This window comes from Thermobia domestica, chromosome 4, assembly GCF_964235325.1.
Source record: "Thermobia domestica chromosome 4, izTheDome1.hap1.1, whole genome shotgun sequence".
In the NCBI taxonomy this organism is placed as follows: Eukaryota; Metazoa; Arthropoda; class Insecta; order Zygentoma; family Lepismatidae; genus Thermobia; species Thermobia domestica.
In genome coordinates, this window is record NC_137457.1 from 5525643 (window position 1) to 5553217 (window position 27575).

A 27575-nucleotide genomic window follows, 5' to 3' on the forward strand; every position below is an offset into this window, starting at 1 on the left:
TTAGGGACTTTAGAGAGCCCTTTGTAATTCATTGCGATATTAGTTGTGAACATTGTATAGCTATTTTGTCTCAAAATGATGATACAGGCAAACTTCGGCCGTCTTATTTTTGGTCTAGAGCAATACCAGAGAGTGAATGGTCAAAAATAATTTGAACTTGAGAATCGAGCTCTTTGTTTAGCACTTTCTAAATTTAATATGTATTTATTTTTTAAACAAAATTACTGATCTCTCAGATAATTCCAAAACCCACATGCATTTTGCGCAATCACAAACGTCAGCCCAAATGTAGGTAAGTAAATCCAAAATAGTGGAAGCTAAATAAATAATTGTTAAGTAATTAATTTGGGTTAAAAATTTAATTTTTTATATACACTATCATTTTTGTTTGTTACAACTAGTTGGCACTATATTTTTAAATTTTAAACCAGTTAAAAATAGTTTTTAATAAATATTATTGTTATGTATACAAATATAAGGTGTTGGTTATTTTTGTTTTTTATTCAGTGTTAAAAACATTCGTGTATTTGTTCACCAAAACGTTACCAAATATTGTTTTTAATTTTTTTGCAAACAATAAATCAAATTACAAGTGTACGTATCAAAGTTAGCTAAATGTTATATTATAGCTTGTGGAAAAAATTATTTTCCAGTTTACACAACCTTGCCATCAGGTTATTTTTACTTTCAAAATCTTTAACTATTCTTTCAGCTTTCGCATACCACACATTTGCACTAAAATGTTATTTTAATTGTTCATTTTGTTTATGTTAATAAAAGACTTTATGCACTATTAAGTAATAATATATGTATTATGTCTGCTTCCACCATTTCGGATTCTCTTCGTTCCATTCAGAGCGTCAACATGAAGTCGCTGGGTAGCTGTCATCAGGACATTAAATATAACCTCAAGAAAGTATAACTTACGTATGGTATTGTATAACAGGTTAAAATTATCTATTTTAATCTTACACGTTTTATAGTAATTGTATGCTTCTTTCTTTTCGTGTTTTATTTGCGCATTTAACCTATGTATAATTGTTTCTTTTATTCGAAATATCAATTAATTACATTATGCATTCTTCTTCTTATTTTTATTCAATCTCTTTTTTCTACTATCTGTCACATCTAAATAAAATGGCATAAGTCATTTGTGTAATGGTCTCCATATAACAGGCAATACACTATAAGTATAATCCCACTATAGTGCCCATTGCATTATTATAATATACTAATACACTTTACCTATTACACTATTATAAATCAATTTTATATTTATTATTTTCTTTATATATGTTATTATTGAGCGTATAAGTAAGTACAAGTTTGACGTAGTTTATTTGCGCTGTAACCACCTTGTATAATTACCTTTAATTTTTAAGCGGTATTTATCAGTATAGAGAGTTTTCTTCTCCATCTGAAAATATTGACGAAATTGAGGAATATGAAGGTAAAGAGGTTCATGTATCTTATTTTAAATTGTGGCAAAAGCCATTGTTAAATGAACTATTACAAAAGTATCAACAACAAGATTCTCAATTAAAATAAATTATAGATAAGCTGGATCGGGGTGAAACTGTTAGAAATTATAGTCTTAAAAATAATGTTCTTTTAAAATGGACTAAAGGTCGAATAAACAAAGGCTGTAGCTCCAAAATCAATGATTAAGACAGTAATTAGATGTCATCATGATGAAGTAGTGAGGGAGGCCACACTGAATTTTATGTACGATAGCCAAGCTGGCGGCCAAGTTTACATGTAAAAATATGTTTCAAGAAATATGAGATTGTGACCGTGAATGCCTCATATGTCAGAAATCCAATGATAGTAATACTCCTAAATGTGGAGAGTATTATACGAGAAAAGTCATTTATCCATGTGATACTTATTATTTAGACACTTTAGGCCTTCTTCCTAGCAGCAAAGGATTTAAATATAACCTTGTACTAGTGGATACTGCAAGTAGGTTTGTAGTTATGGAACCTTTAAGAACTTTGAGCTCATGCCTTATCTGTGATAAGTCAGACAAAATTTTAATGTTTTATGGATTATGTAATAAAGTTGTCCATGATAAAGGATCATATTTCATGTCAAGTATCTTTAAGGACTTCTTTTTACTAGAGGCATACAGAATGTTACAACCTCAAGTTATTCACCTAGTTCTAACTAGGTGGAAAGACAACAAAGCTATTCGTCTTATTTTAGATCAAATATTAATAAGAATAAAACTAAATGGGATGATTTTATTCGTCAAGTTCAGTACACGATGAATGTCAGTGTTAATTCTAAAATTAGAAAGACCCTAGTGAAGTTTTCTGAGGAAGAAAAATGTTCAATCCCTTAGACGTTATTTGGTAGTTAGGTCTTAGCATTGTTGAATCATCTAGTAATAATCAAATAGTTAGTAAAACTACAACAGCAAATATAAAAAAGCGGTGGCTTAGAAAAGAAAAGTTGTATAATAAAAAGAGTTCCCTGTACTCTTCTTGTTGAAGAGCTTGTTCTTATAAAAAGAATAATGAAATCTTCATTGGATAAGAAGTTCAACCCAAAACTAGCCTTACAATACTTAGGACCGTTCAGTATTCTAAACTTTCCTACTAAAAATACAGTCTGGTTGGAATCTGTGGAAAACCAAACCAAGAAAATAAAACGTCATGTAATCTTTATAAAAAAGTTCTATCCTCCTAGGACTTCAGATGATGGAGTTAATTAAACTTTGAGGTTAAAGTTGTAAACAAATAAATATTTTTTAAATATAATGAGTTTCTAGTGCCAAAATAGAGAACCTTTGTATAACGTATACATATTTCTATATATGTAGTGTAATGTTTTGTCAGTAATCTGTCTTTTTGTATATCCTGCAGGAATGCCTTGTGTTCGAGAAATGTCATATTCTCAACGATTATCATGTTGTAACCAGCCGTATTATGCTTGTTGCCTGCGTGTAAATTAATGGAGCAAACAGAAAGCCAATATTGAAGATCCCCTCATAAATGGATTTCTAAATAATGTCTCGAGAAAGAAGAATAAGTATGTATAAAACTTGTCCAGGCCTAGTAAGAATTTCTATTCTTTACACAATTGAGCTACTACAAAAAGCATGAACTTTAAAATTTATTTTCAACTCACATTCCCGTTACGAAGGACTTTTAAAAAATCTCTAATGTGGGAGACACATTAATATGTAACGTGAATTTTCGTTGATTTCCAAAGAAAAAAATTGTAAATGTATTTGAAGAAAATCTTGTATCATGTTTGTAACGATAACTGCTCCTGTGATTATTTGGTTCCTGTTTTTAACGCTAGGGTGTCCCGTGTTTAGGCCTGGATTAACTCGTCACTAATTTTTACACCATCTGCGTTTACAGTTGGAATGTCAGGTAAGACCTGGGAAGATTAGTTATTTTTCCTTGCTATTTGAAATTACTTAAAATGAGTTGAATTGATAGATAGCAAAATGGACTGAAGTTTGAAATAGAAATATTCACTATTTTACTAGGCTATTTAGAAAAACGTTACGAAATTGTAATCTATTACTTTTCTCCTATAGGTTGTGAAATTCTTTTTTGTGCTTCTTCCATAACTAGTTCGAACATGAATATTTGGCGAAGTCCATTAAAACATTTCCAGTAAGCACGTTTCGTTCGGATTGAAAAGAGTACAAATTAATCATAAAAATAATAAAGTATAAAATTTCCTTTTTGCATGTTTGGTATATTTATTTTACGAAGTTGTTTCGACTTGAAACCAAATTCGTCAGAACGTGTAATTACTGCAAAAATTATTATTTTAGTTGTTGTGTAATAATTAAAGGTTTTGCTCCTGAATATTAGATTGTTTTGTTAACCGTGCTTTATATTCTTGTTATGTATGCTTTTTGTTTTTATAGCCGAGGTTTATTTATAAAAGTTAACGTTGAATTTGCAGTTAGAAAAAATAAGTTAGTCACATTTATTCATGGAGTTCTCATGAATCGATCCGAGTCCCATGTACGCGGGTAAATTACGCAGCACCCTTCGTGTTCGTGAATTTCTTCTGAGCGTTTTGAGGCTACAAAATATGTTATATTTTAAACATAATAATTACTTACGTTCCGCAATGATTATATGTATATATAGAGAACTGATGTGTTATAATGTAATTATTTTATATAATTTTCATGCATTAAGGAAAACTGACTTTCGTACAAATATTCACCGAAATAAGAATCGAACTCATTATCTTCAATTTGAACTCCAGCGGTTTACAACTTAGAAAACATGATGACTCAAGGCTAGCTCTGAAATATAACTTGCTTTTCAAAAGAATGGTATGTATTATATTCACTTCAAATGCTTTTTTTCGTTCTTTCTTTTTTGAGTTCTACGTCCCACAGTTATGCCGGATACACTAAAGGAGACGTTGATGATGAGTAATGAATGAAAATGGTGGAATCGTGGGCGAGAATTATGTTCTATGTCTTTCCTTTCATTATTCTTTTACATATTGAAATGTACCTTTACTCATCTAAGTATTCTTTTATGAAAATCTAAATGTCAAACACGCATGTGCTAATATGAATGTATGATTTCGAAATATTTCTTCGTTAAGTATTTCATACAATATTGCTTTTCCCTACTAGTTGTAACAATCTTCTTATATTTAAAAGAAGAAAACACAACAGCACAATTCTTCTCGACTGCAAATGTTAGCTTGAAGGTTCCAACTTGGTTTACATTTTTTCATAACTCACTGCTGCTTTGACGTAATACACTGGTTAAATTTTCAGAAATTCTCATAAACTCGTTTCCAAATTACTAAAAGAAATTTGAGTTCTTTACTACTTAACTTCCATTGATTCTCAGTAACCACGTGGAAATGTTAGTATGGTTGTTGATACTTAAAACCGCTACCAGGTTAATGAAGTATTTTTGTGGACGCTCTGTACATTTCGTAAAGACAGTGATTATTTTTTCGATTTATTCTTTATTCTGCGACGCAAATAAGTTTTTTCTTCGGTGGGTATTGCTTCTCTCCCACGCAACTGGACAAAGAAGACTTTTATTGTTTTTTCATATATATATTTAAAACAATGCTTTTTGGTGAGAACATTTCAGTGACAAATCTTGTAAGTGTTTCTCCCTGACTTATTATATGCACAGTATATATTCTGCAGTTATTTGGAACTAAATTAAGTGCTTTATTCAATCGCTTATGGAAATATTACAGTAGATTAGAGCAGGCTAGACCAGACAAGATATACGAGTGACCAGAGTGACGCCAGTCACATTGCCTTTTCAGTTCTGTGTCTGTACTTTCTAACGACCGAGTTATCACAATGTCTCGTGCATCGTGGCCAGTGGACTAAAATTAACACAAACTATTTTCCGTATTCTCTTAGTATGTTACAACGGTTTATCGTTGTTGTAATGTTGTCAATCTGTACCTGTTTCATAAAAAGGATCAGAGGCGTCATAGCGGAGTAGCTATGCGAAAAGGAAGATAAAAAGACATGTCTTGAGGTTGCTAGGTAATAATAATAATAGATATGTGTGAAAAGAAGTAAGGAGTAGGTAACGATTATTGAATGTAATGTGGTGAGACTTCTTTTGGAAATAAAAAGGTAAAAACCAGTTACCCTCGAAAAGGATTGTGTTAACTTGCTAGTATAATAATTCTTCTGATTACTATTTGCTAGTATAATAATTCCTCTGATTACTATTTATCCATACTTATTGATGTGTCTTATAATGGTTATAGGTATATGTCGTTATATCTTTTTGGTGCAACGGAACCCGGAAGCCTGTACACATCTTGAAGTAAAGATAGGGTCTTAATTTTTATAAAAAGGTACGTATGAATATTGAATGTACTTTTTTGCGTGGTGGGAGAAAAATTATACGTCAGTCAACTATGACTAATATACACAGTGAAGATATGTCCGTAATTGGTAATTCAGAAGAATCTATGTCTGAAACAGTAAATACTAAGCAGATGTTAGATATGATCCGATAATTAAATCAATCCATGCAATCGAGGGATGTTGATACAACAAATTATAGTCCAGGGCCCAGCCTATACCCCCGTAAAAATTTTTAGGTCCGGAGAGTTTGATTCCTGGAATGAGTTATACAGTGACCAAGTATAATTAAAATTTTAGGTAGACATTTGGTATCCTGTTCATTCTCTCTGGGCAGCCATTTTCCGAAATGGCCGCCGCTCATATGTAATTGTCTATATATCTCGTGAACTAAGGTACTTAGAAAGGTGATTTTGGTGTCAAACTATATGTTTTCGAGGTCGCTGAATTCAAATATGGCATTATCGGTAATGCCACTTACAAAACTTACCAGCTGGCAACACTGTTGTCTTTAACGTCCAACTATAAAAGCTACTGATTCATATTGCACAAGGATGTAGCGTGTCCCTTCCAGAACTACAGAAAACCAATTTTTGCTGGTAGTTGACATCACAGAGAAGCAGATTTCAGAAATTAATATAAGAAAAAAGTGGCTTTAAATCCAACATGGCGGCCAATATGGTAGCTAGTGACCAGGCCGCCAAGCAATGGACTTATTCAAATGCCTGTAAGGCAGTCACTTATTGGCTTAAAGAGTTCAAACAAGAAGCAGGATGTACAGAAAAGGACAGATGTTCCAAGCGTTTAGGCCCAGGGAACGAAGCGTATTCTCAGGGTGAAAGATGGGTTGGGGCGGGGACAGGCATTTTTATGGAAAATAGGGATTTGCTCTAGATAATTATGCATATAACGCACAGTAAACCACTAAATGTTCCCTGAAAAATGTCATTAGATTCAATTCCTACTTTGTCCATGCTGTCTATTGTTGTCTGAGACAAGGAAACTACTCATCTTTATTGTATTCCATTGTATCTTTTGAGATGAACGGGTTTGCAAGGGGTCTAAGCCATATATGTTCGATCATATTCATACCATGAATGTGCATTTACATGCCACAAAAACTATATACAATTAACAAGTACAACTTCTTTCCTTATTTCAGGTAAGAAACAAAGATGACTGATAGTTCTGCAATAAGTATTACCCCAGGTGTTCAACTTAGTCGTCAACGCATGGAAGAGCCCTTCGAACAACAGCAGATGCGTAATTTGTCAGCGGAATACGTTGTTACAAGACATATACATTTAAAAAAAATGTAGATGCTATTTGAAAAGCAAAGGAAACTGAAGTAACTGAAAGGGCTATTGAAGAGAGAGGATGTTCATTATTCCCACCACGGAAACCATCGCTTCGCTCAGGAAAACGAGAACGTTCAGAACCTAGCAGTGTTGTTTCGCCGTACCTAGTACCGTGCGTCGTATGCGCAAACGTGCCAACTAGAGGAAATGTGGGAGAGATTGAGAGGAAAAAAATATATATAATTTGTGAGTCAGCATGTGCAAACTCCTTTCTAGCTGCTGCTAGCCATTTCCAAGACGAAGTATTTTGTCGAGTTGCTGACCTGGAAAGTGAGGAAGAAATGTTTGAAGCCGACCTGTAGGCAACAATATTCGTGGACAGCTTCAAGATCAACCTATTCTTCCGGTATCTTGTGATGAAGCAGTTTTTCGGACTGTGGCGGACATAACACTCTTTTGTCCTCTGGAGTTTCAGGATTTATATCCCATGATGGGCACTTTCCATACGGCAAAAATCGCATTACGTTGTGCTGGTAATTTCTTGATTGAAAGTGAAATGGAAGAGGCTGATGGAATGTGAAATTTTTGAAAATAAAACAATACAGACTGTGCTTCATGGAACACATTATGTCCATTCTCTTCAAGGTATGCATATCGTTTCACAAGTTATACGAATTCTTCAATAGCAAGCCTTCTGGGCAAAGCACGACAAAAAAGTTTTCCAAACGTAGGCCCACCACTGTTAATCAACTGTTGCCAGTGTTTCACGAGTTCGATTGACCTATTATCTGCGATATGCTTGTGGTACCTGGAAATGGCCAGAAACCTAGAAATGAAATTGCCGTATCTTTACAGCAAGTTTAAAGATGGACACTTCGTTGTGAAAGACAACAACGGTTCCTTCAATGCAATCTCTCCGGATATGAAACTTGAGCAGACTATCCAAAGATCCCAAAAAAAGCTCGAAAGGGATTTTTGAGCAAACAAGAAAAGTGGATTACATTGCTACATGGCAGTTGGTGTATCATGAAATTCTGGAAATAACCAACATATTTAGAGAACGTGACAAATTCTCGTTTAATGGATCACCAAGAAAATGTACTTCATCGTGACTTGATCGGGAAAAGAAGTGAAAATTTTCGTAAGTTAAGCGTTTGCTAGATTTTGTGATTCAGCAAGGCAATCCATTTGATTGCCAGCAGCATCCAGTAAAGCTGCACAACTTTCTAACTAAACAGTACGTGGACGAAGAAATTGTACGTCGCTTGCTAAATGTTTTGGAGGAAGGAGAAGAGAATTACAACCAACTGAAGAGGGACAGATATGTACTAAAAAAAATTAATGACACTATATCTCGCGTCAATTTGCCCACTTTGTTTGCTTCAAGAGCACATGCTTCTAAAGTTGGGGATGTTGATACCATATCCAACAAGCAGCTCAAGCTCAGAGAGACATTGATGTGGTGAAAGAGCGAGGTGTGCCTATGCAAGATATTCTTTCACATGACCTGTTCGACACAAACGCACTTTTCGAAGGAGACGCACCAACGAAACCACAAAAATACGTTTTGGTGTCGGAACTAGAAGCTAACTGTAATCGACCCAAAAAAAAAAAAAACAATTACCAAAACATCCCATCTTCCAACAGTTTTGATCGTCGACTTCATGGCTCAGTTGCGAACCATTAAAATGTCATCACTGAAACACTCCGGAGAGGTGATGCACCGCTTTCTGCAGACAGTGATGTCCACTTGTGATGCCCAAAAGTTGTATATTGTTTTCGACAACTATTTTCCCTTATCAGTGAAACAATCGGAGTGGATAAGGAGATCATCGGATTGTTCAACAATCGAAATGGTACATATCGACTCTCCAACCCCCATTCCTATTCGATTAGATAAGTTCTGGGCGTCAACAGAAAATAAGATAAAACTTCAAATGTTTGCGCGAGATTTCATGTTACAAGACTCATCACTGATAGCTAAGGGTCCTACTGTAATTATTGGTAGAATACTTAATGATGGTGATGAGCTACAAGCAACCCAAATCTCTAATCACGAAACCTCAATTGTACAAGATCTTAACAGTAACGTGGAAGAAGCGGAACTGCGTCTTGTATAGGTACTTCACACATACTGGGCAATAATTCACGGAAAGAAGAGAGTTGTTGTTCTTTCAAATGACGCCGATGTTGTTGCACTCCTTCTTCGCTTTGTCGAGAAGTTTTTGCTCTTAGGTTTGCAAGAACTTTGGGTAAGCTATGGAACTGGCGAAAAACTACGTTTCTGACCTCTTCACACGCTATTCTCCAAATTTGGTTCACTTTTCTGCAACAATCTTATTAAAGCTCATTTACTCACAGGCAATGATGAAGTTAGCAAAATTGGAACCAAGAAAGGCACTATGCATGCGGAACCTACAATGTATTTACAGAAGTTTGCAGAGACAGAGGACAACACAATCGGAGTCTCTGTTGTTGAGAAATACCTAATGCGCGTTTGGAAACCTAGCAAAAAAAATTCAACTTTTAACGAGCTAAGATATGAAGAATATATAAGAAATGTTAAGCTTGCAAAATTACCCCCAACTTCAAAGTCAATCCAAGGTCACATTCTCCATGCCTATTATTCAATTAGAAAAAGTCTTACCATATTAAAAACATCGTTTCCGGAACTGGATCCGTATTCTTTTGGATGGACTGAATTGAATGGGGTTTTGCGACCAATAAAATTCATGAACCCGTTGCCAAATGATGTGATTCGAAAATGTGGATGCAAGTTGTGTAAAAACTATTGGTGTCCTTGTAGAAGTGTATTTTACAAATTTACGACTTACTGCAAGTGTAATAGTGCACAATGTAATAACAAATAATAAGTGCAAAGTGAAAATTTTTATAAGCAAACAAACTGCTTCATGACAGAGATAGCATAAAAACTACATTATACAAAGAAGATTGATAATGAATAAAACTGTCATAATTATACGTCAGAAATATATTTATATCCATCAAAATATTTTGTACATACAATTTTTACTATTTCTTATAAATTATAGAATTTTACATCCAGTATTATCATTCGCTCTTTACCTACATAAACTAAAATATTTGATTCGTATTCGCCCTTACGATATATTGTCTTGGTATTATTAATTTCCAAAAACAGTGTACTACATTTAAAATTAGTTTGAAAATAATTTCATATGATTGAACAAATCCAAAAACACAGGGTTAAAAAAAAAATCATTCAGCAAGTGTAAGTGGCTCCAATGATAATCTGGTGGGTGTTATACCAACCGCCATATTGAAAATGGTTGCCAAGATAGGATCAACGGGATATTAGATGTCTACCTAGGATTTTATTTGGTCACTGAATAACTCATTCCAGCAATCAAACTCTCCGCGCCAAAACAATTTTACAGGCTATAGTAAATTTTAATTTTATCTGGCCCATACGGGGTCATAGCGCCGGAAACGAAAGAATTCACAAAAAGCAGGGGTTTGCTCCCTTGTCCTCACGTAGTTATGCACAGTACGGACATACTACAAATGGAATCTTATGAGAGATTTCCAAGGAACATTTTGTAGGACATTTTGTATCTACATCCTTGTAGGTGTGGTTGTCTGGAAACAATGAGTCAAAGCTCTGTTTTTCATTGAAAATGTGTGCATTTTTTAATTCTGTTGCCCCCCTCCCTGAGAATACGCTTTGTTCCCTGGATCTAAACCGTAAACGCTTGAACGTCTGCACTTTACTGTACATCCTGCTTCTTGTTTGAACTCTTTAGGCCAATAAGTGACTGCCTTACAGGCATTTGAATAAGTCCATTGCTTGGCGGCCTGGTCACTAGCTGCCATATTGGCCGCCATGTTGGATTTAAAGCCACTTTTTTCTTATATTAATTTCTGAAATCTGTTTTTCTGTGATGTCAACTACCAGCAAAAATTGGTTTTCTGTAGTTCTGGAAGGGGCACGCTACATCCTTGTGTAATATGAATCAGTAGCTTTTATAGTTGGACGTTAAAGACAACAGTGTTGCCAGCTGGTAAGTTTTGTAAGTGGCATTACCGATGATGCCATATTTGAATTCAGCGACCTCGAAAACATATACTTTGACACCAAAATCACCTTTCTAAGTACCTTAGTTCACGAGATATGTAGACAATTACATATGAGCGGCGGCCATTTCGGGAAATGGCTGCCCAGAGAGAATGAACAGGATACCAAATGTCTACCTAAAATTTTAATTATATTTGGTCACTGTATAACTCATTTCAGCAATCAAACTCTCCGGACCTAAAAATTTTTACGGGGGTATAGGCTGGGCCCAGGACTATTAATGATGTTGCCGTGAAAGTTAATCAACAGATGTCTAACGATATTGCACTGAAAGTTGATTAAATTAAACAAAATACAAATCAACAAATACAGCAAATTTCTCAGGAAATTGATGAAAAATTAGATGAAAAATCTCAACAGTTTACTGATAAATCGTCACAAGATACCAATACTTTGAAAAGATCTATAGAAGTTTTGGAATCGGCTATAACTCAACAAGCAACCCAAATGAAAGACACGACTTCTAAAATTAATAATCATAGTCTACAAATAGAAGTTTTGGAGTCCGTTACTACACAACAAGCGAATCAAATAAAGGACAATATATCTAAAATTCACAACCATAGTCGTTTGATACAGGATATGCAGGAGGAAATCAGATCGATGCAACAAAGGCTAAGTAACAGGAGTAACGCCTCAGTTCCTTCCAATAACGAGGAGACGCTTCATCAACGGGAAATCCCAATCATCTAGTATGATTCTACATCTCCTTCAGTTTATTCGTCTGAAGATAATATAGCACAAGATATTAATGAAACTACCGGAGTGAGACCAAGAAGGCGCATACATGAAAGGAGACAGGATCCACAAATGTCAAAAGTACGGTATGTTAAACGGCAACCGATACGAGATATTGGAGAGTCTAAGATTTGTTTTAAAGTAAGTGAAATTAAGGCGATGACCAAATTCACTGGGAAATATAATGAAATGACGGCCAGTTCTTTCTTAAAACGATTTGAAGATGAGTGTAATCTAATGGGAATCGACCAATCTAAATATCTGAAATTATTGCCCCATGTTTTACTTCCACCATGTTACACTTGGTACGAAGTCGTACGAAATAGAATAAGTAATTATGATGATTTCAAAAGAGCTGTACTTGCAAATTATGAGAATGATTTTATGCTCGCAAATAGAGATGTGGTGGTAAGAAATCGATCTTATAACTCCCGGATTGATAGATCCGTAACAGACTTCGTAGTGAATACATATAATGAATTGAAAAATATAAATCCGTTGCAGCCAGAATCTAGAATTATATCTTCTATTCGTATTTTACTACCGTTCAAGTTACAGCAGGTTTTATTATCAACTCAATGCGTTAATTTCAACCATTTGATCATGTTAGTACAAAATTCTGAGAACCAATTTCAGGTACTGAACTCCAATAGTAATAATAATAACAATCGTGTACCAGGAAACTACAATCGTAACCAAAGTAATCCAAATCAGCTAGCAATCCGAAATGTAAATATGAGAAATGAAAAGACAGATGGTGATCGATTTAACAGGAGATCTAATAGCGCCAATGGAACTCAAACTCAGTCAGGAAACAATGGTACTCGATTTTATAATAATAGACGAAATTTTATGACCAGGCAAAATCGTTGGAATAGTGCAAATAATAATAATAATAATAATAATAATGTAGGCAATAGATCTAATTTCTTTTGTAATAGAAATAACTGTGGTGCCAGAGAGAATAGAAATGATCAGAGTGGTGATAGTGTAGAACATACACCTGACCAATATCGAGGAAATAATCAGGATTGCGGTGTACAATGTACAATACTAGAATCTTTTGACCCTCATAATTTAAACTAATATCAGCTGATGTGATTGGGGTTGAATCCATATCAGCCAATAACATTTATGATTATCCTTTTTTGAACGTTTCTAATAAATCATCTATAAGCAATAGTGAAAAAAACAGTTTGAATACATTAAATAATCATTGTCAGTACCAATATATACCTATTGTAAATTATTATTGGATGAATGATGATGATATCGATTATACATTCGCTTATGATACTGATTTTGTATTTTTGAAATCGTTTTGTACAGCAAGAATACCTGTAAAAATTAACGGTGTTCCCTTAAATGCATTAATAGATACGGGTCAAATGTATCCCTGTTATCATATTCTTTCTGGTGTATAATTGCTAAAGACTATTCAAATTCACAGTTGCGTAAGTTAGAAAATTTAATATTAGTTGATTATACTGGCAAGCACAAAAAGAAAGTGATAGGAAAAACTTAAATCGTTTTATCTTTACAAGACCTGGATATTCCTATACCAATTTTAGTCGTGAATGAATTGAATGAAAATTTATTAATTGGTTTGGATTTTATAACACAATTCCGTGCAATTTTAAATTTTGATAATAAGACTTTTACATTGCCTGGGATACCGGATAATATGGTTCAAAAATTAATTTCTAATACGGAAGATGTCACGTCACAATGTACTCTGGTTAATAACCTAACTATTGATGGTAATGATGTATATCCGTTTGACGAGTATGTTCAAGAAATTATAAATGGTGCGGGAATTAAAGATGAAGGTTTGATAACTCAATTCATTGATGTTTTACGAAAACACCGGAAGGTATTTGCTAAACGCCCGGGTTGTTGTAAAGATTTTACGTACTCAATTGAAGTAGAAAGCAATAGTCCGAAAGTCACGAAACCATATATAATTCATTATAGATTCAGGGATAATGTAAGAAAGCAAATTTTGGATATGTTACGTGATGAAATAATTAGTCCATCGCAGAGTATCCATTTAAACCTAATACATGCAGTACCAAAAAAGGATGGACGTCTCAGAGTAGTAATGGATTTGAGAAAATTGAACTCTCGTATAAAACTACAGCAGGTTAGGTATCCACCTGTGGAAGAAATATTGAGTACATTACAAGGTAATGTTATTTTTGGAAATCTGGATCTGGTAATGGCATACAATCAAATCTTATTAGATAAAGAATCTCGGCCTTATACAGCGTTTTCTTTCGAAGGACACCTTTATGAATATAAGAGGGTGGTTTTTGGATTGGTTAATGGAATCGCTGCACTAGCTTCGTGTTTAAATAAAGTACTTGGTCAAGATCTTAAAAGCAATGTAATTGTATATGCTGATGATACACTAATTATGGGAAAGGATCCAAATGATTATTTAAAATATCTTGATATTGTATGGATCGTTAAGAGAAATCAGGCTTTACTATAAATTTAGAAAAGTCACAATTTTTCAAGAAATCTATAGAGTTTCTGGGTTATCAAATTGATGCATGAGGATTATGTTTTGGTGAAGGAAAAATCCAAGGTATTAAAGTTTTACCTCCGCCCACTAATGTTAAGCAGACCCGACAAACATTGGGACTATTTAATTGGTTTAGAAAGTCTATACCTCGGTTTGCAGAAATTGCACAGCCGTTGTTTTCAGTTATAAAAAAGGGTATTCCTAGGCAATGGTGAATGATACAAGAAAGAAGTTTCAATGAACTTAAGGACTGTGTGATGCAAAATATTCATTTGAATCACCCTAAATATGATGTTCCATTTTTTGTACAATGTGACTAGTCTGGAATTTCAGGAATTTTGTGGCAACCAAATCCCACAATCGAAGAACCAGCTGCCATACATTGTGTTAGTAGTATCCTCAAGAAAGCTGAGAAAAGTTATACTACAACAGAAATTGAACTTTTGGCTGTGCGTTTTTCTATTCAAAAATTTGCACCATATATAAGTGGATGTCATTTTACAGTAATCACAGATCACAGTTCCTTGCGTTATCTACGAAGTATTAGAGGGTTTAACAACAGGTTGCTAAGATGGTCGTTAGAACTTCAATCATTGATTTCGATATAAAATATATTAAGGGTATAGACAATGGTGCAGTAGACACTTTGTCGAGAATATTCCCAGGGAAAGAGCAGCGTGTTTTGACTATTAATGTATTTAAAATTCTTCAGGATGAAATTGCTCATGTTACTGTTGAAGATTTGATGAAATATCAAAGAGATCAAGAAGAATACATGAAAATTATTGATCATTTAACGTCGTGTACTTCTGAATGTAACTGTCCTAAGAGGTGGAATTCTTTGTTCGAGTTGTCAAATGGGATATTATTAATTAAAAACTTTAAATTTAAAAATCGAAAGAAAATTTGTGTACATCCTATGTTAGTACCACGGATTTTAAAGGCTTATCATGATGATTTTGGACATTTCGATTATATAAAGGTTTTAAATTTAATCAGTAAATCCTTCTATTGGAAATCGCTTAGGACAAATGTTAAGGCACATATAAATGATTGCGAAGAATGTATGCGTATTAAGCACAACTATAAAGCCATCAATAAGCCAATGCTATCAATAATGCCCGATAAACCTCATTCTTTTCATTCTATCGATTTATATGGGCCCTTACCCAGAGCATCAACTGGCGAAATTTATTTATTTACAGTCATGGATGTCTTTTCTCGATATATAATGGCCTATCCTTTAAGTAAAGCAACGTCTACATCTATTGTGCACTGTATTTTAAACATATATATATACTGCATTGTGGACGAGTGGTGCATGTTTTATGTGGTAATGGATCTCAATTCTGAAGTGACAAGTTTGTGCAATCAATGAATAATGCAGGTATTAAAGTACATTTTGTCACTCCTTATCATCCGAGTAGCTCGGTGGTAGAAAATGTTCATCGTAATTTTGGCATGCTGTTTCGACATTTATGTAAAGACAAACATTCCAATTGGATAAAATGTATCACGCAAATTATCTACTTCTTAATTATTCTACTTCTGATACGTTAGGAGTAGCTCCAGCGAATATTCATAATGGATCGGATACGTTATATTCCATTGAACATCATTTTAATGTAAGGTTAATGGATTCCGAGAATATGGACCCTTCAAAACTTGTGAGATGGTTCAGGTGCGTCGTTTGCAAAAATTTCAGCGACGAAATAAAAAGATTGAAATACAACAGGAGGGTAAATACAAAGTTAAAGTTAATGATCTAGTGTTTGTGAAACTTCATCCTCAAAGTAATGCCAATTTGAAGAAGATTTATAAGTTTTGCGATGTTTATGCAGGTCCGTATATATGTGCTAAGCAAGTAAATCCTAAAGTGTTTGAATTGATAGATGTTAAAACGGGCAAATCCATCGGACTACGCAATATTGATGAATTGAAACTATGGCATCCTTCTGAAATCACTAAGAACAAATGGTTAAGTCTTGTAAAATCCCTAATTACTCCTGAAATTCTTGTTAATTTGCATTTAAATGATATTCGTTAATCCCTCTTTACATGTGCGTGTTTGAGGAATGCTTCAACTTGATACCGTATGAAATGATTGTATAGTATATATGTTGTCTTAATTATTTTTTTGTTGTTAATTTATTTTCTTATTGTAATGACTTTCAATGTTATGTTTATCTTCATTTATTTTATATGATCAAAAGAGGGCAGATTGTGTTCAGTTAAAATACCTAACATCGATCTTGAATTGAAGTTCCTTTAATTTACTGCAAAGTTTAGATAATTTAGTTCTATTTTTGTAACCTCAACTACTAATGCACTACATAGTGATCGCTAGTATGTTTACATGCTATATTGCCTTCTGATTTTGTTAACCTTTAATATGATAATGATCTTTATTTGTAAACAATATCGAATGTACATGGATGTTATCGCATATTGCAGGAAGGAATAGTTAACTAGTAAACTTGCAGAAACCCTCAGTTCGGTTTAATTTTGAATAGATCCATGTAATATGGTATATATATATATATATATATATATATATATATATATATATATATATATATATATAGAGAGAGAGAGAGAGAGAGAGAGAGAGAGAGAGAGAGAGGGAGAGAGAAATGGAGAAGTAAATATTCGTGTCAATGTAACATTATTTAATATGAGGGCTAGAATTCTGTAATGATTAATCCAGGGTTCTTTCCTCATAGTAAAGCTACTGCGGAATTCCCGTCCAGGGCGACATAATACAACGGTTTATCGTTGTTGTCATGTTGTCAATCTGCACCTGTTTCATAAAAAGGATCAGAGGCGTCACAGCGGAGCAGCTATGCGAAAAGGAAGATAAAAAGAAATGTCTTGAGGTCGCTAGGTAATAATAATAATAGATATGTGTGAAAAGAAGTAAGAAGTAGTTAACGATTATTGAATATAATGTGGTGAGACTTTTTTGGAAATAAAAAGGTAAAAACCCTTACCCTCGAAAAGGATTGTGTTAATTTGCTAGTATAATAATTATTCTGATTACTATTTATCCATACTTATTGATGTCTTATAATGTTTATAAGTATATGTCATTATAATGTGCATACAGGTGAGCTAACTGAGTGGTTTTTGGAATGAACTGCCAACACTCTTCAGTCAACCACTGCAGGTCGTATCTAGAACTTTTGAGATCGGGGAGTTTAACTCCGGTATTGTGTGCAGCCACCAGGCACGTTACGTCGGGAATTAAGTATAACTTTGTGTTAAGGGGCACAAGCTATTAGCCGGCGAAGGACGTTTTCTTATGGCTAGCCCCCAACTAGTGAAGTCCCAGGTTCACACACCTTGTGCGTACCTGTCAGTTTTAAACGCGCCCTTCCACATCAGAATTCCACTTTGGAATCTGTCATAGTTTACTGAAGACTCATGTTAACTCTTCAGGATTGTTTGGCGCAGCAAATGGATTTCTACGTGGGATTAACCCGGCAACTTTTCCCCCAGTGCTAATCCCTCAAGTGCGTCAATGGTGTGAGAGAAGCATTTACAGTGAAATCTGAATTATAATATTTTATATAAAAGTGATAAAAATGGCTACGGTGCATTAAAAAGGCAAAGTGTGATTTTAGTAATGGAGATCATTATACATATTCTGTGTTAAGTGTTATGATCATTTCTCTTCGTTATTTTTTTATATAATAGTATTCTAATAAATAAGTATAGTGTTATTTAATCCAGTGTGTTTTCGTTGTTTGTGTGAATGATGTTTGTGTGCGTTGTGGTCTGGATGAGCCTCTGATCGTCCGTGAGGTTGTCGGGACGAGACATCCGAACCTCTCGGCGCTTAATGCTAATCTCATCATTGAGACCGACAAGCGATTTGGAAACAATTTGTATCCCCTTCTTGGAGAGGTCCTCCATCGCCCTATCCAGGTAAGTTCAGGCCTCAGGAGAATACTTATTGGCAGGAGCACGGAGGACAGAACCACGAACAGCGACGATACACGAATTGGTTACAAATAAATGGCAACCCGAACAACGACCCGATACCCGGGTGGTTATATACTTTTGGCATATCTATTTTTGTTAATTTATATGCCTACTTTAATTTCTTACTACATTTGGTCTGTTTCTTGTTTGAAGTGTCTAAATTATCGAATCGTACTAACAATAAACACAGAAGTCACAATTGACAATTTGCAGACCGATTATATTTGTTTCCAAGAGTCTGAAATTTTATCCCAGGCTATGTAGGTTCATGGCGGAGATTTCGCTTTGGTTATAATCAATTCTCGAAATGAGTGTGTAGTTAGACACACTGCGTCGCTCGTAATGACAAATTAGATTATTGCTGGTTATGACTCTCATTTCATCCCTTGAAACGTTTAATGGCTTTTCTGCTTCAGTATTCCCTTAATTATTTCAATTATTTTGTCTAATAAATAATTTAATCACTATATCAATTTGTAATAATATTTTCTATATCAGATAATAATTTGTAGTCCAATTCATTATACCAATTTGGGCCTACGACACCAGTTTTACCTTTCTTGCTTCTTAGGGACGACAACAATGAATTATTAAAAACATTGCAAACATAATCAACTATAGAAATAGAGCAAAAGTTCAATGATCATTTCGTGCAGTAGTGCTTTCAGAATGACGCTTTTAAAAGCATTTGGATTTGGTTCGGTCAGAAACATAGGACTACAAATAAATGAGAAGGGCGGTACAATATATTAGTCCGGAAAGATTCAAAATACGATCTAAACTTTGTCAAGGTCTAAATTGTTTCAAAAGAAGATGATGGCGACGAATTCCAATGAAGAACATGACAAAAATGAATGAAAGCAGAACGATCTCGATAGAAAATATGCAGATAGCAGCTACTATAAGTAAATTTGAAAAGCATAGGTTGAGTTCTTGGATGTCTTGAGTATAAGCTTGAGCTTCAGTGAGTGCTCTCTACCTCTTCTTCCTCTATTGACTATTTGCTTTATTGCAACGATAAAAGCGTGACAAGGCTGCTATGTGAATCGCCTAGGGCTTTGTCTTGGGTGAGATGTATAATTAAATCAATTTTCCCCATCACAAATTTTTAGATGTATTGCTGTACTCACTTTTTAGGATCATAATCAGTTGTCAAAGAAGCTGATTTATTTATTTTGTTACATATTTCGCATTTGTAGCTGCTGATTTCTTTATTTTTCATTTTCTTATTTTACTTCACATTTGCTTCTGCTTATTTATTTCGGGTTGCCTTCTATCCCTCGAGCTCATAAGCAGGATAAACCACTTTCTTCATCATGAGTGAGGAAGCGGGCCAAACCACCGCCCCTTTTTGTGAAGCGATGTAGGGGAAGAACGCTATGTAGCACATTAAAAGAGAAAAAGGAAAGGAAAGAGTAAAATATAGCAATTTTTTACATTGACAGATATACGGCTAGAATTGAGAAACAAATGACCAAAAAGCATGCATATCCTCAGGAAAATTGTAATTTTCTAAAGCATAAGAGTAAACGTTTTGACATGTGCGGTTTGTCTATTTGTCTTGGAGTTATGTCCGTTACGACGTGTGGGTTTTTTCCCATTTATGTGGGCGATATGGTCGTTTCGACATGTGCGAGCTTTGTCACTTTTTTGTGAGGTGCTGTGACCGTTCGAACGTGCGGGGGAATATCCATTTATCACCTTCTCCCCTTGGGTTCATAAACGTCTTTTGGATTTTTTTATTATTTTCAGCTTGTGAAACTTACAAGGCATCCAATCGTGATTCTTTCAAGGTCTGGAAGCTTCGTTCGATTGTGTAGGTGTTCTGTCCATTTGTGTGGGGTTGTACCAATTTCTGCTTGTGAGAGTTTTGACTATTTGTGTGAAGGATTTGTTCATTTATGTGGGGATTGTGACCGTTGCTATGTGTAGGTATTTTGTGCTTTTGTGTGAGGTTTATGACCACCGGAAGTTATGACTGCTTACTTATCTGGTAGTTTTGGCTGTGGGAGATATGACAGCTCGTACATTTGTAGCATTTATCGATTTGTGAGGTGGTTGTTACCAATTTTGTGGGTGTTTTTACATTTTCTGAGTGTTAGTTTTGGCTATGGTTGTGATGTCCGTTCGTGGATTTGGAATATTTGTCCATTAGTATGGGGCTATGACAGTTTTGTGTTTAACGGTTTTTTACATTTTCTGAGCGCAAGTATTTTGATTGTGTGAGTTTTGACTTGCTCCGCCACTAGAAAAATAACTGAAGATACTTACGGATTAGCTGTGTTTATGATAATTAGTCCATCTCATGTCAGTTTGACTTTATACTTATGGCCGAGCAAGGTTTACACTCTGCTGCGTTTAGATTGTGGGGAAATTCCATAACTTATAGATTTCACTTGTATTACGATCATACTATTTGATACTAAGATAATTAGAATGTGCTTTCATCAACCATCTCTGTTGCGTTAATGCTGTTGTAGGAAGAGGTGGTTAATTAACATAAATGATTGTGACATTAATTTTTAGTTATCTCCTACCCAAAATTGTTCCCTGGGCCAGGTCCAACATACATACACCCTATACACTAGACAAGCGGGAAGGACTGTGAAATTAATATGTAGTTGCGTATAATGACATATGTTGAAGAAATAATGGATTCATTTATTTTTGTGTTTCCAATAATAACGTTTAAGAAGGTTTTGCGAAACGCAAAATCCATATACAAAACGTAAACGTGTTTTCATATATCCATTCACTCTTGAAGAGTGATATCAAAGAAATGAGGTGTTTGGTCGGAGCCGTACGTGTATGCTGATGCATGCGTATAGAAAACTATAGTGATCGATTGGACAGAAATTTCGAAAATGTATTGAAACCAAGTGTTTATTCTAGTCCTTGTTACCATTCCGTACAGCTTTGTGGTAATGTATCTCAAAATTTCTTTTCAGGCTGCGATAATTTACGTAGCACTAGTAATTAATCTTTGAGTTCCTGTGTTACATCTGGCGATCATTTTTTTGGGTGAAGATTACTACGGAATACCGTGTAACGTGGGTTCGTGTCACCACGGTATGGCGCGTCTTCAGGTTGCGGATCGAGGAGAAGGCCTCTAGATATAGAGGTTAGCTGCGAATATACTGAATAAGCAGTCGCGAACAGCCGACTAGGAGTGGTCCTCCAGCTTGGAAGTTTGGGTAGGGCTACCAACATCATCCTGTAAAAAAAAAGCACTTGTTCAGAATTATTCACAAAAGCATCGGACAAGGACTGATAACTTGGCACGACCTCAGCAAAAGAAAATGGACACGAGATTTGGAACATGGAATATTAGGAGTCTTTATAGGGCAGGCGCGTTAAAATCCGTAACAAGTGAGTTAGAGAAATACAGGATGGACTTAGTAGGAGTTCAGGAAGTTAGGTGGGAAGGAAATGGATCTGTGAATTCCTGAAATTTTACGTTCTTTTACCGGGAAGGAAATAAAAGTCACCAGTTAGTAACAGGGTTTTTCTTCATAAACGTATATTACCAGCAATTAAACGGGTCGAATTTGTTACTGACAGACTTTCTTTTATTACTCTTAAGGGACAGTAGTGTGATATTATTGTTTTAAATGTACATGCCCCAACTGAATATAAGGATGACGATATAAAAGACAGTTTTTACGAAGAAGTGGAACGGATATTTGACCAACTCCCGCGATACCATATGATAATTCTATTAGGAGATTTCAATGCAAAGGTAGGACGAGATCAGCAAAAGAAAAATTGGGACACGCGGAAATACGTAGGAACAAACCATGGTTCGACCAGGAATGCATAAAACTAACAGAGATGAGAAAACAGGAAAATTACGCTGGCTACAAAATCCGAATGAAATAACTACACAAAATTTCGGAGATATCAGGCAGGAAACTTCCAAAACTTTTAGAACAAAGAAACGCGGTTTTCTGAAAGCTAAAATTAAGGAACTTGAAGATAATGTAAAAATAAAAGAATTCGGGACATGTATAAGGGAATCAACGAATTCAAGAAAGGCTATCAACCTCGTGCTTATATACTAACGAAATCTGACGGTACAGTTCTCACTGACGAGGATAGCATCTTAAATAGATGGAAAGATTTCTTGACGATTTGCTTAACACGCAACCAAAAACTAATGTGCGTGGAGAAAAGGAGATACACACCGCAGAACCGTATATTCCAGAACCCAACCGAATAGAAGTAGAAACTGCTATAAAGAAATTAAAGAAACACAAATCTCCGGGTGTAGATGAAATTCCGGCTGAGTTAATTTTAGCTGGAGGCGAAAAATTGTGGAAAAAGATACACAAACTCATTCTCCCTATCTGGAATGAGGAAGAATTGCCACAAGAGTGGAAAGAATCAATCATTGTTCCAATTCACAAGAAAGGCGACAAAACTGACTGTAATAATTCGAGGCATTTCTCTTCTGTCAACATCCTATAAAATCCTTTCAAATATTCTATTAGCAACACTGACTCCATACGCAGATGAAATTATTGGAGATTATCAGTGTGGATTTATACGAAATCGATCAACTATCGACCAAATATTTACTATTAGCCAAATACTCGAAAAAAGTGGGAATACAATACCCCGGTGCATCAACTATTTATTGCTTTTAGAAAGGCTTACGACTCGGTTAGGAGAGAAACATTATACAACGTTCTTACAGAACTTGGAATACCGACAAAGCTAATTAGATTAATTAAGATATGTTTAAACGAATCGCAAAGTAAAGTGCGGGTAGGAATTTTTTTGTCCACCAGCTTTCACGTCGAAAATGGCTTGAAACAAGGAGATGCGTTGTCGCCATTATTATTTAACTTCGTTCTGGAATATGCTATAAAGAAAATCAAAGATAGCAACCAGGGTCTACAGTTGAACGGTATTCACCAGGTTATGGCATATGGTGATGATGTAAATTTAATACGGGATGATAGAAGAACAATACAAAGAAATGCAGAGATCTTATTAAACGCTTTCAGGGACATGGGTTTAGAAGTAAATGCAGAGGAAACTAAATACATGGAAGTGCGTCGGGACCGGAATACAGCAAATTATGAATGTGTTAAAATATTAAATAATACTTTTGATAAAGTGGATAGTTTCAAATATCTAGGATCAATATTAACAGAGGAAAATCATATTCACGGAGAAATTAAATGTCGACTTAAAGCTGGGAATTCGTGTTACTATTCGGTTCAAAATCTCTTATCGTCGCGAATTCTGTCGAGGAATTTGAAGCTTAGAATATATAAAATGATAATCATGCCTGTTGTTCTGTATGGTTGCGAAACATGGTCACTTACTCTGAGGGAAGAACATAGACTGAAAGTATTTGAAAACAAGATCCTGAGACGAATATTCGGACCCAAGAGGAACGGGAATGGGGAATGGCGGAAACATAATAACGAGGAACTACATAATTTATATGGTTTACCCAACATTGTTAGGGTCGTCAAGTCTAGGGGGCTTAGGTGGGCGGGTCATGTAGCTAGAATGGAAGAAAGTGGAAACGCTTCCAAAGCCTTGAATGGAAGACCAATCGGAAAACGACCATTAGGAAGACCTAGGCGCAGATGGCAGGACAATATTAAGATGGATCTCGCTGAGATTGGAATACAAAGTAGAAACTGGATGTAGTTAGATAAGGATAGAAGTCAGTGGAGAGCTTTTGTGAACGCGGCACTGAACCTCCGGGTTCCATAGGCCATAGAGAGAGTTAGTTAGTTAGTGGAAGCTTTTATAATAAAACTAATAGTTGGAGTTCATTCCGGACGCTCTTTTTATTAAATGCTCTACCTACAACCTGTTCCATAGGCGATAGAGTTAATTAGTTAGTTAGTTACTACGGAATAAGTTTCTTTAGGCAATCAATGTTATTAAGACTAAGAGTAAATGTGGAAAGGACGATGACCCAATTAATATTAATAGCTAACTTGCCACTGGAGCCATAAGGAAACTATTGGACAACAGTGGTTGTACTGTCAGATTACGAAATAAAGACTAATCTCCGTCAATGATTCCAATGATTATAATGTGACATACACAAATTATTTGACTTGGATTGGCAGTATTAAAATCGTTATCTATACTTTTATACAGTAATTAAAGTAAACACTAGAATACTATACATGAACTAAAACTTACTCGCTTTTTCCTTACTGCTCGCATTTTCATTAATGAAAGTGAATATTTGACCAAGAAACATGGCTACAGTTACCATTGAACCCACTCCAATACCCTGAAAAGATATTAAAATATATTAATTACTATATAGGGCAGGTCAGTATTCAAAACACTAAGGGGTTAACTTGAGCACACCCGAAATATTTATTATTGCAACCTCTAATATTATTAGATCTTAATAATATTATAGTAACATTATATTAATAATATTATATTATTAATACAAGAAATATTATCAACATTAATGTTTATAAATGCAAATCTATATAAATAACAACATAGACTACAAAGTTTCAGGAAACCTAAAAAGAATGTTTCAGCTTTTGTGTTTCCATGTCCACTACTAGCTATAACCCTGGTATACAGTAAATCTGAGAGTATTCTTCGAAATAAATGGAAAGCGAACCCTAAAATGTAACAATCGTAATGATTTTCTTAAACCATATATCTTGTATAGAGAAATATATTAGAAGACTCTTTAGCGATATATATTTTAACATACTACAAGTACTATAATAATAACTGGAAGTTTGACAGTTACATACCGAAAGATAGTTAGTAATTTATCACCTAAAAATATTCAGATTTAGAAGATAAATACAAGAAGCGAAGCTTATAACAATGCTTTAGTGTTAATGGTGGAATGTAAGAATTTTTCTAGGTCGAAAAAAAAATCCTTCCGACTGCCGTGCAACTGAAAGCGAAGATAACATGAGAAGCATTCACAAACCTTCCGACTGCCGTGCAACTGAAAGCGAAGATAACATCAGAAGTATTCACAAACCTTCCGACTGCCGTGCAACTGAAAGCGAAGATAACATGTGAAGCATTCATAAACCTTCCGACTTCCGTGCAACTAAAAGCAAAGATAATATGTGAAGCTTCCACAAACCTTCCGACTGCCGTGCAACTAAAAGCGAAGATAACATGAGAAGCATTCACAAACCTTCCGACTGCCGTGCAACTAAAAGCGAAGGTAACATGAGAAGCATTCACAAACCTTCCGACTGCAAATTAAGCGACAAAACATACATAACGACAAAGTGCCGGAGAAACTTACTGGTTGTTCCCATATCAAAACAGCCTTCGCATTTCAATGAACAATTGGGATCGCCCTCATTATCAATCTCAATTGCTCTCGAGTTCTAGCTCACTGCCTTCAGTGAGGCTTGCACTTAGTTGGACTCATACTCAATTTCGTTCGCATCTCCGATCATTATCTTCCGTTTAGCTCGGGCTCATTCTATTTGATTTTGATTAACTTTATTTGTTCTCTTACTCACTCAGGCTCGAGCTACGTAGCATCAAATGGGCTCATGTTTTAGCTCACTTTCCTCAACTGAGCTGGGGCTCACTAGCCTCAAGGCGACTCGTGCTCATTACACTTCATGGGATTTGCGCTTTCTATCCTTGGTTATACTTGCTGTCATTCTGGCTCGCGCGCAATATATTCGTTCGTACTTTGAATCGTTACCTTTAATAACACTCGGCACATTACTTTCTCTGAGACCCGCTCACTCCAGCTACGCTCACTAACCTCAATTTGTTTCGTGACCGAGCTCACTTTCGTTTGTTTGCCTAGTTTCCAAGACTTAGTACATATTATATTACAGGTTCTAACTTTAACTCAAGGGCACTGATTATAAGCTAAGCAAACAAAGATGGCGTGGCGAAGCTGAGACATAAGGCTTCATGAATTAGCAACATGGGCACATCCTCTATTTTATAACATCCTTGGTAGACAACGCAGCACAAATCTCATAGTTGATTTTTCAAGTTCATAATTTTTCAACTTATCTGAAGTGATTTTCATTCCCCACCCCCAGATACTTGTGAAGGTAGGCAACAAGAGAGTTATGTTTAACTGTAAATATGTATGTAAGCTGTAAATATACTTCAAACTTTATTGGCTGTGATAGTAAATAGTATAGGAGCAAGAACTGTAAAAAATAAGTAGGAAATTTGTTAGTAAGACTATCCATGGCTTTGGATTGATTATTTTAACAAAACAAAAACAAAACACTGACCAAAACTTAAAACACACTCTATTTTAAATTATAATAACGGTTTCGGATATCTAACATATCCTTCTTCCTTGTTAGGATATGTCCATGCTGCAAACTCTTGAAAGGAAGAAGGATATGTTAGATATCCGAAACCGTTATTATAATTTAAAATAAAGTGTGTTTTAAGTTTTGGTCAGTGTTTCTTGTGTTAAAAAGGAAATTTGTGCTGTTTTACTACCTAATGAATCCTCGCAAATAGGATTCGGCTCTTGGGTCTAGCCTAGAAAATGTTGAACGATTAAAATGAAACTTGCAGAAGTGATAACTCTTCGGTCTACAATTAAATCGGAAGAAAAAATAACATTTTCCATTTGCACATACCAAAGGAGGACAGGGGCATGACCATAAAAGTTGTCCAAATGTGATAAAATGTACAAATTTTAGTATTGGTAACGTCCTGAGAACAAAAATACTTTTTTTAAATCTTTTTATTCGTATTTAGAGGGAGTGGACGAGGCATAATCCCAATAAATTCTACATGTATGCATGAAGGGAGACGGCAAGCATAACCTTCACAAATTGTTCAAATGGGATAAAACTTCCAAAATTTATTTTATTCAACGCCCTGAGAACATAGATAAATTTTAAGTTTTTATCTCTATTTAGAGACAGCAGATGGGGGCATATTCCCCCTAAAACTATATGGTTCGGCTCTTGGGTCTAGCCTAAAAGGGATTGAGCGGTTGGAACTAAACTTGGCAGCATTCATACCACTTCACCCTATGATTGAAACGAAAAAAACAAAACAAAAGAGCTATTTACACACACAAACAGAGTATGGGGCATAGCC

General features: G+C 35.1%; 1 protein-coding gene across 6 annotated transcripts in view; it reads right to left on the minus strand.

The window, feature by feature from the left end:
* Nucleotides 1–27575, minus strand: part of LOC145683688 (uncharacterized) — a 165089-nt gene that overhangs the window by 66116 nt on the left and 71398 nt on the right. For all 6 annotated transcript variants that reach the window (XM_081755044.1, XM_081755047.1, XM_081755046.1 and 3 more), the window contains one exon: nucleotides 24681–24774. In XM_081755044.1, the coding sequence (XP_081611170.1) occupies nucleotides 24681–24774 (94 nt within the window). The remainder of the gene's footprint in view (nucleotides 1–24680; nucleotides 24775–27575) is intronic.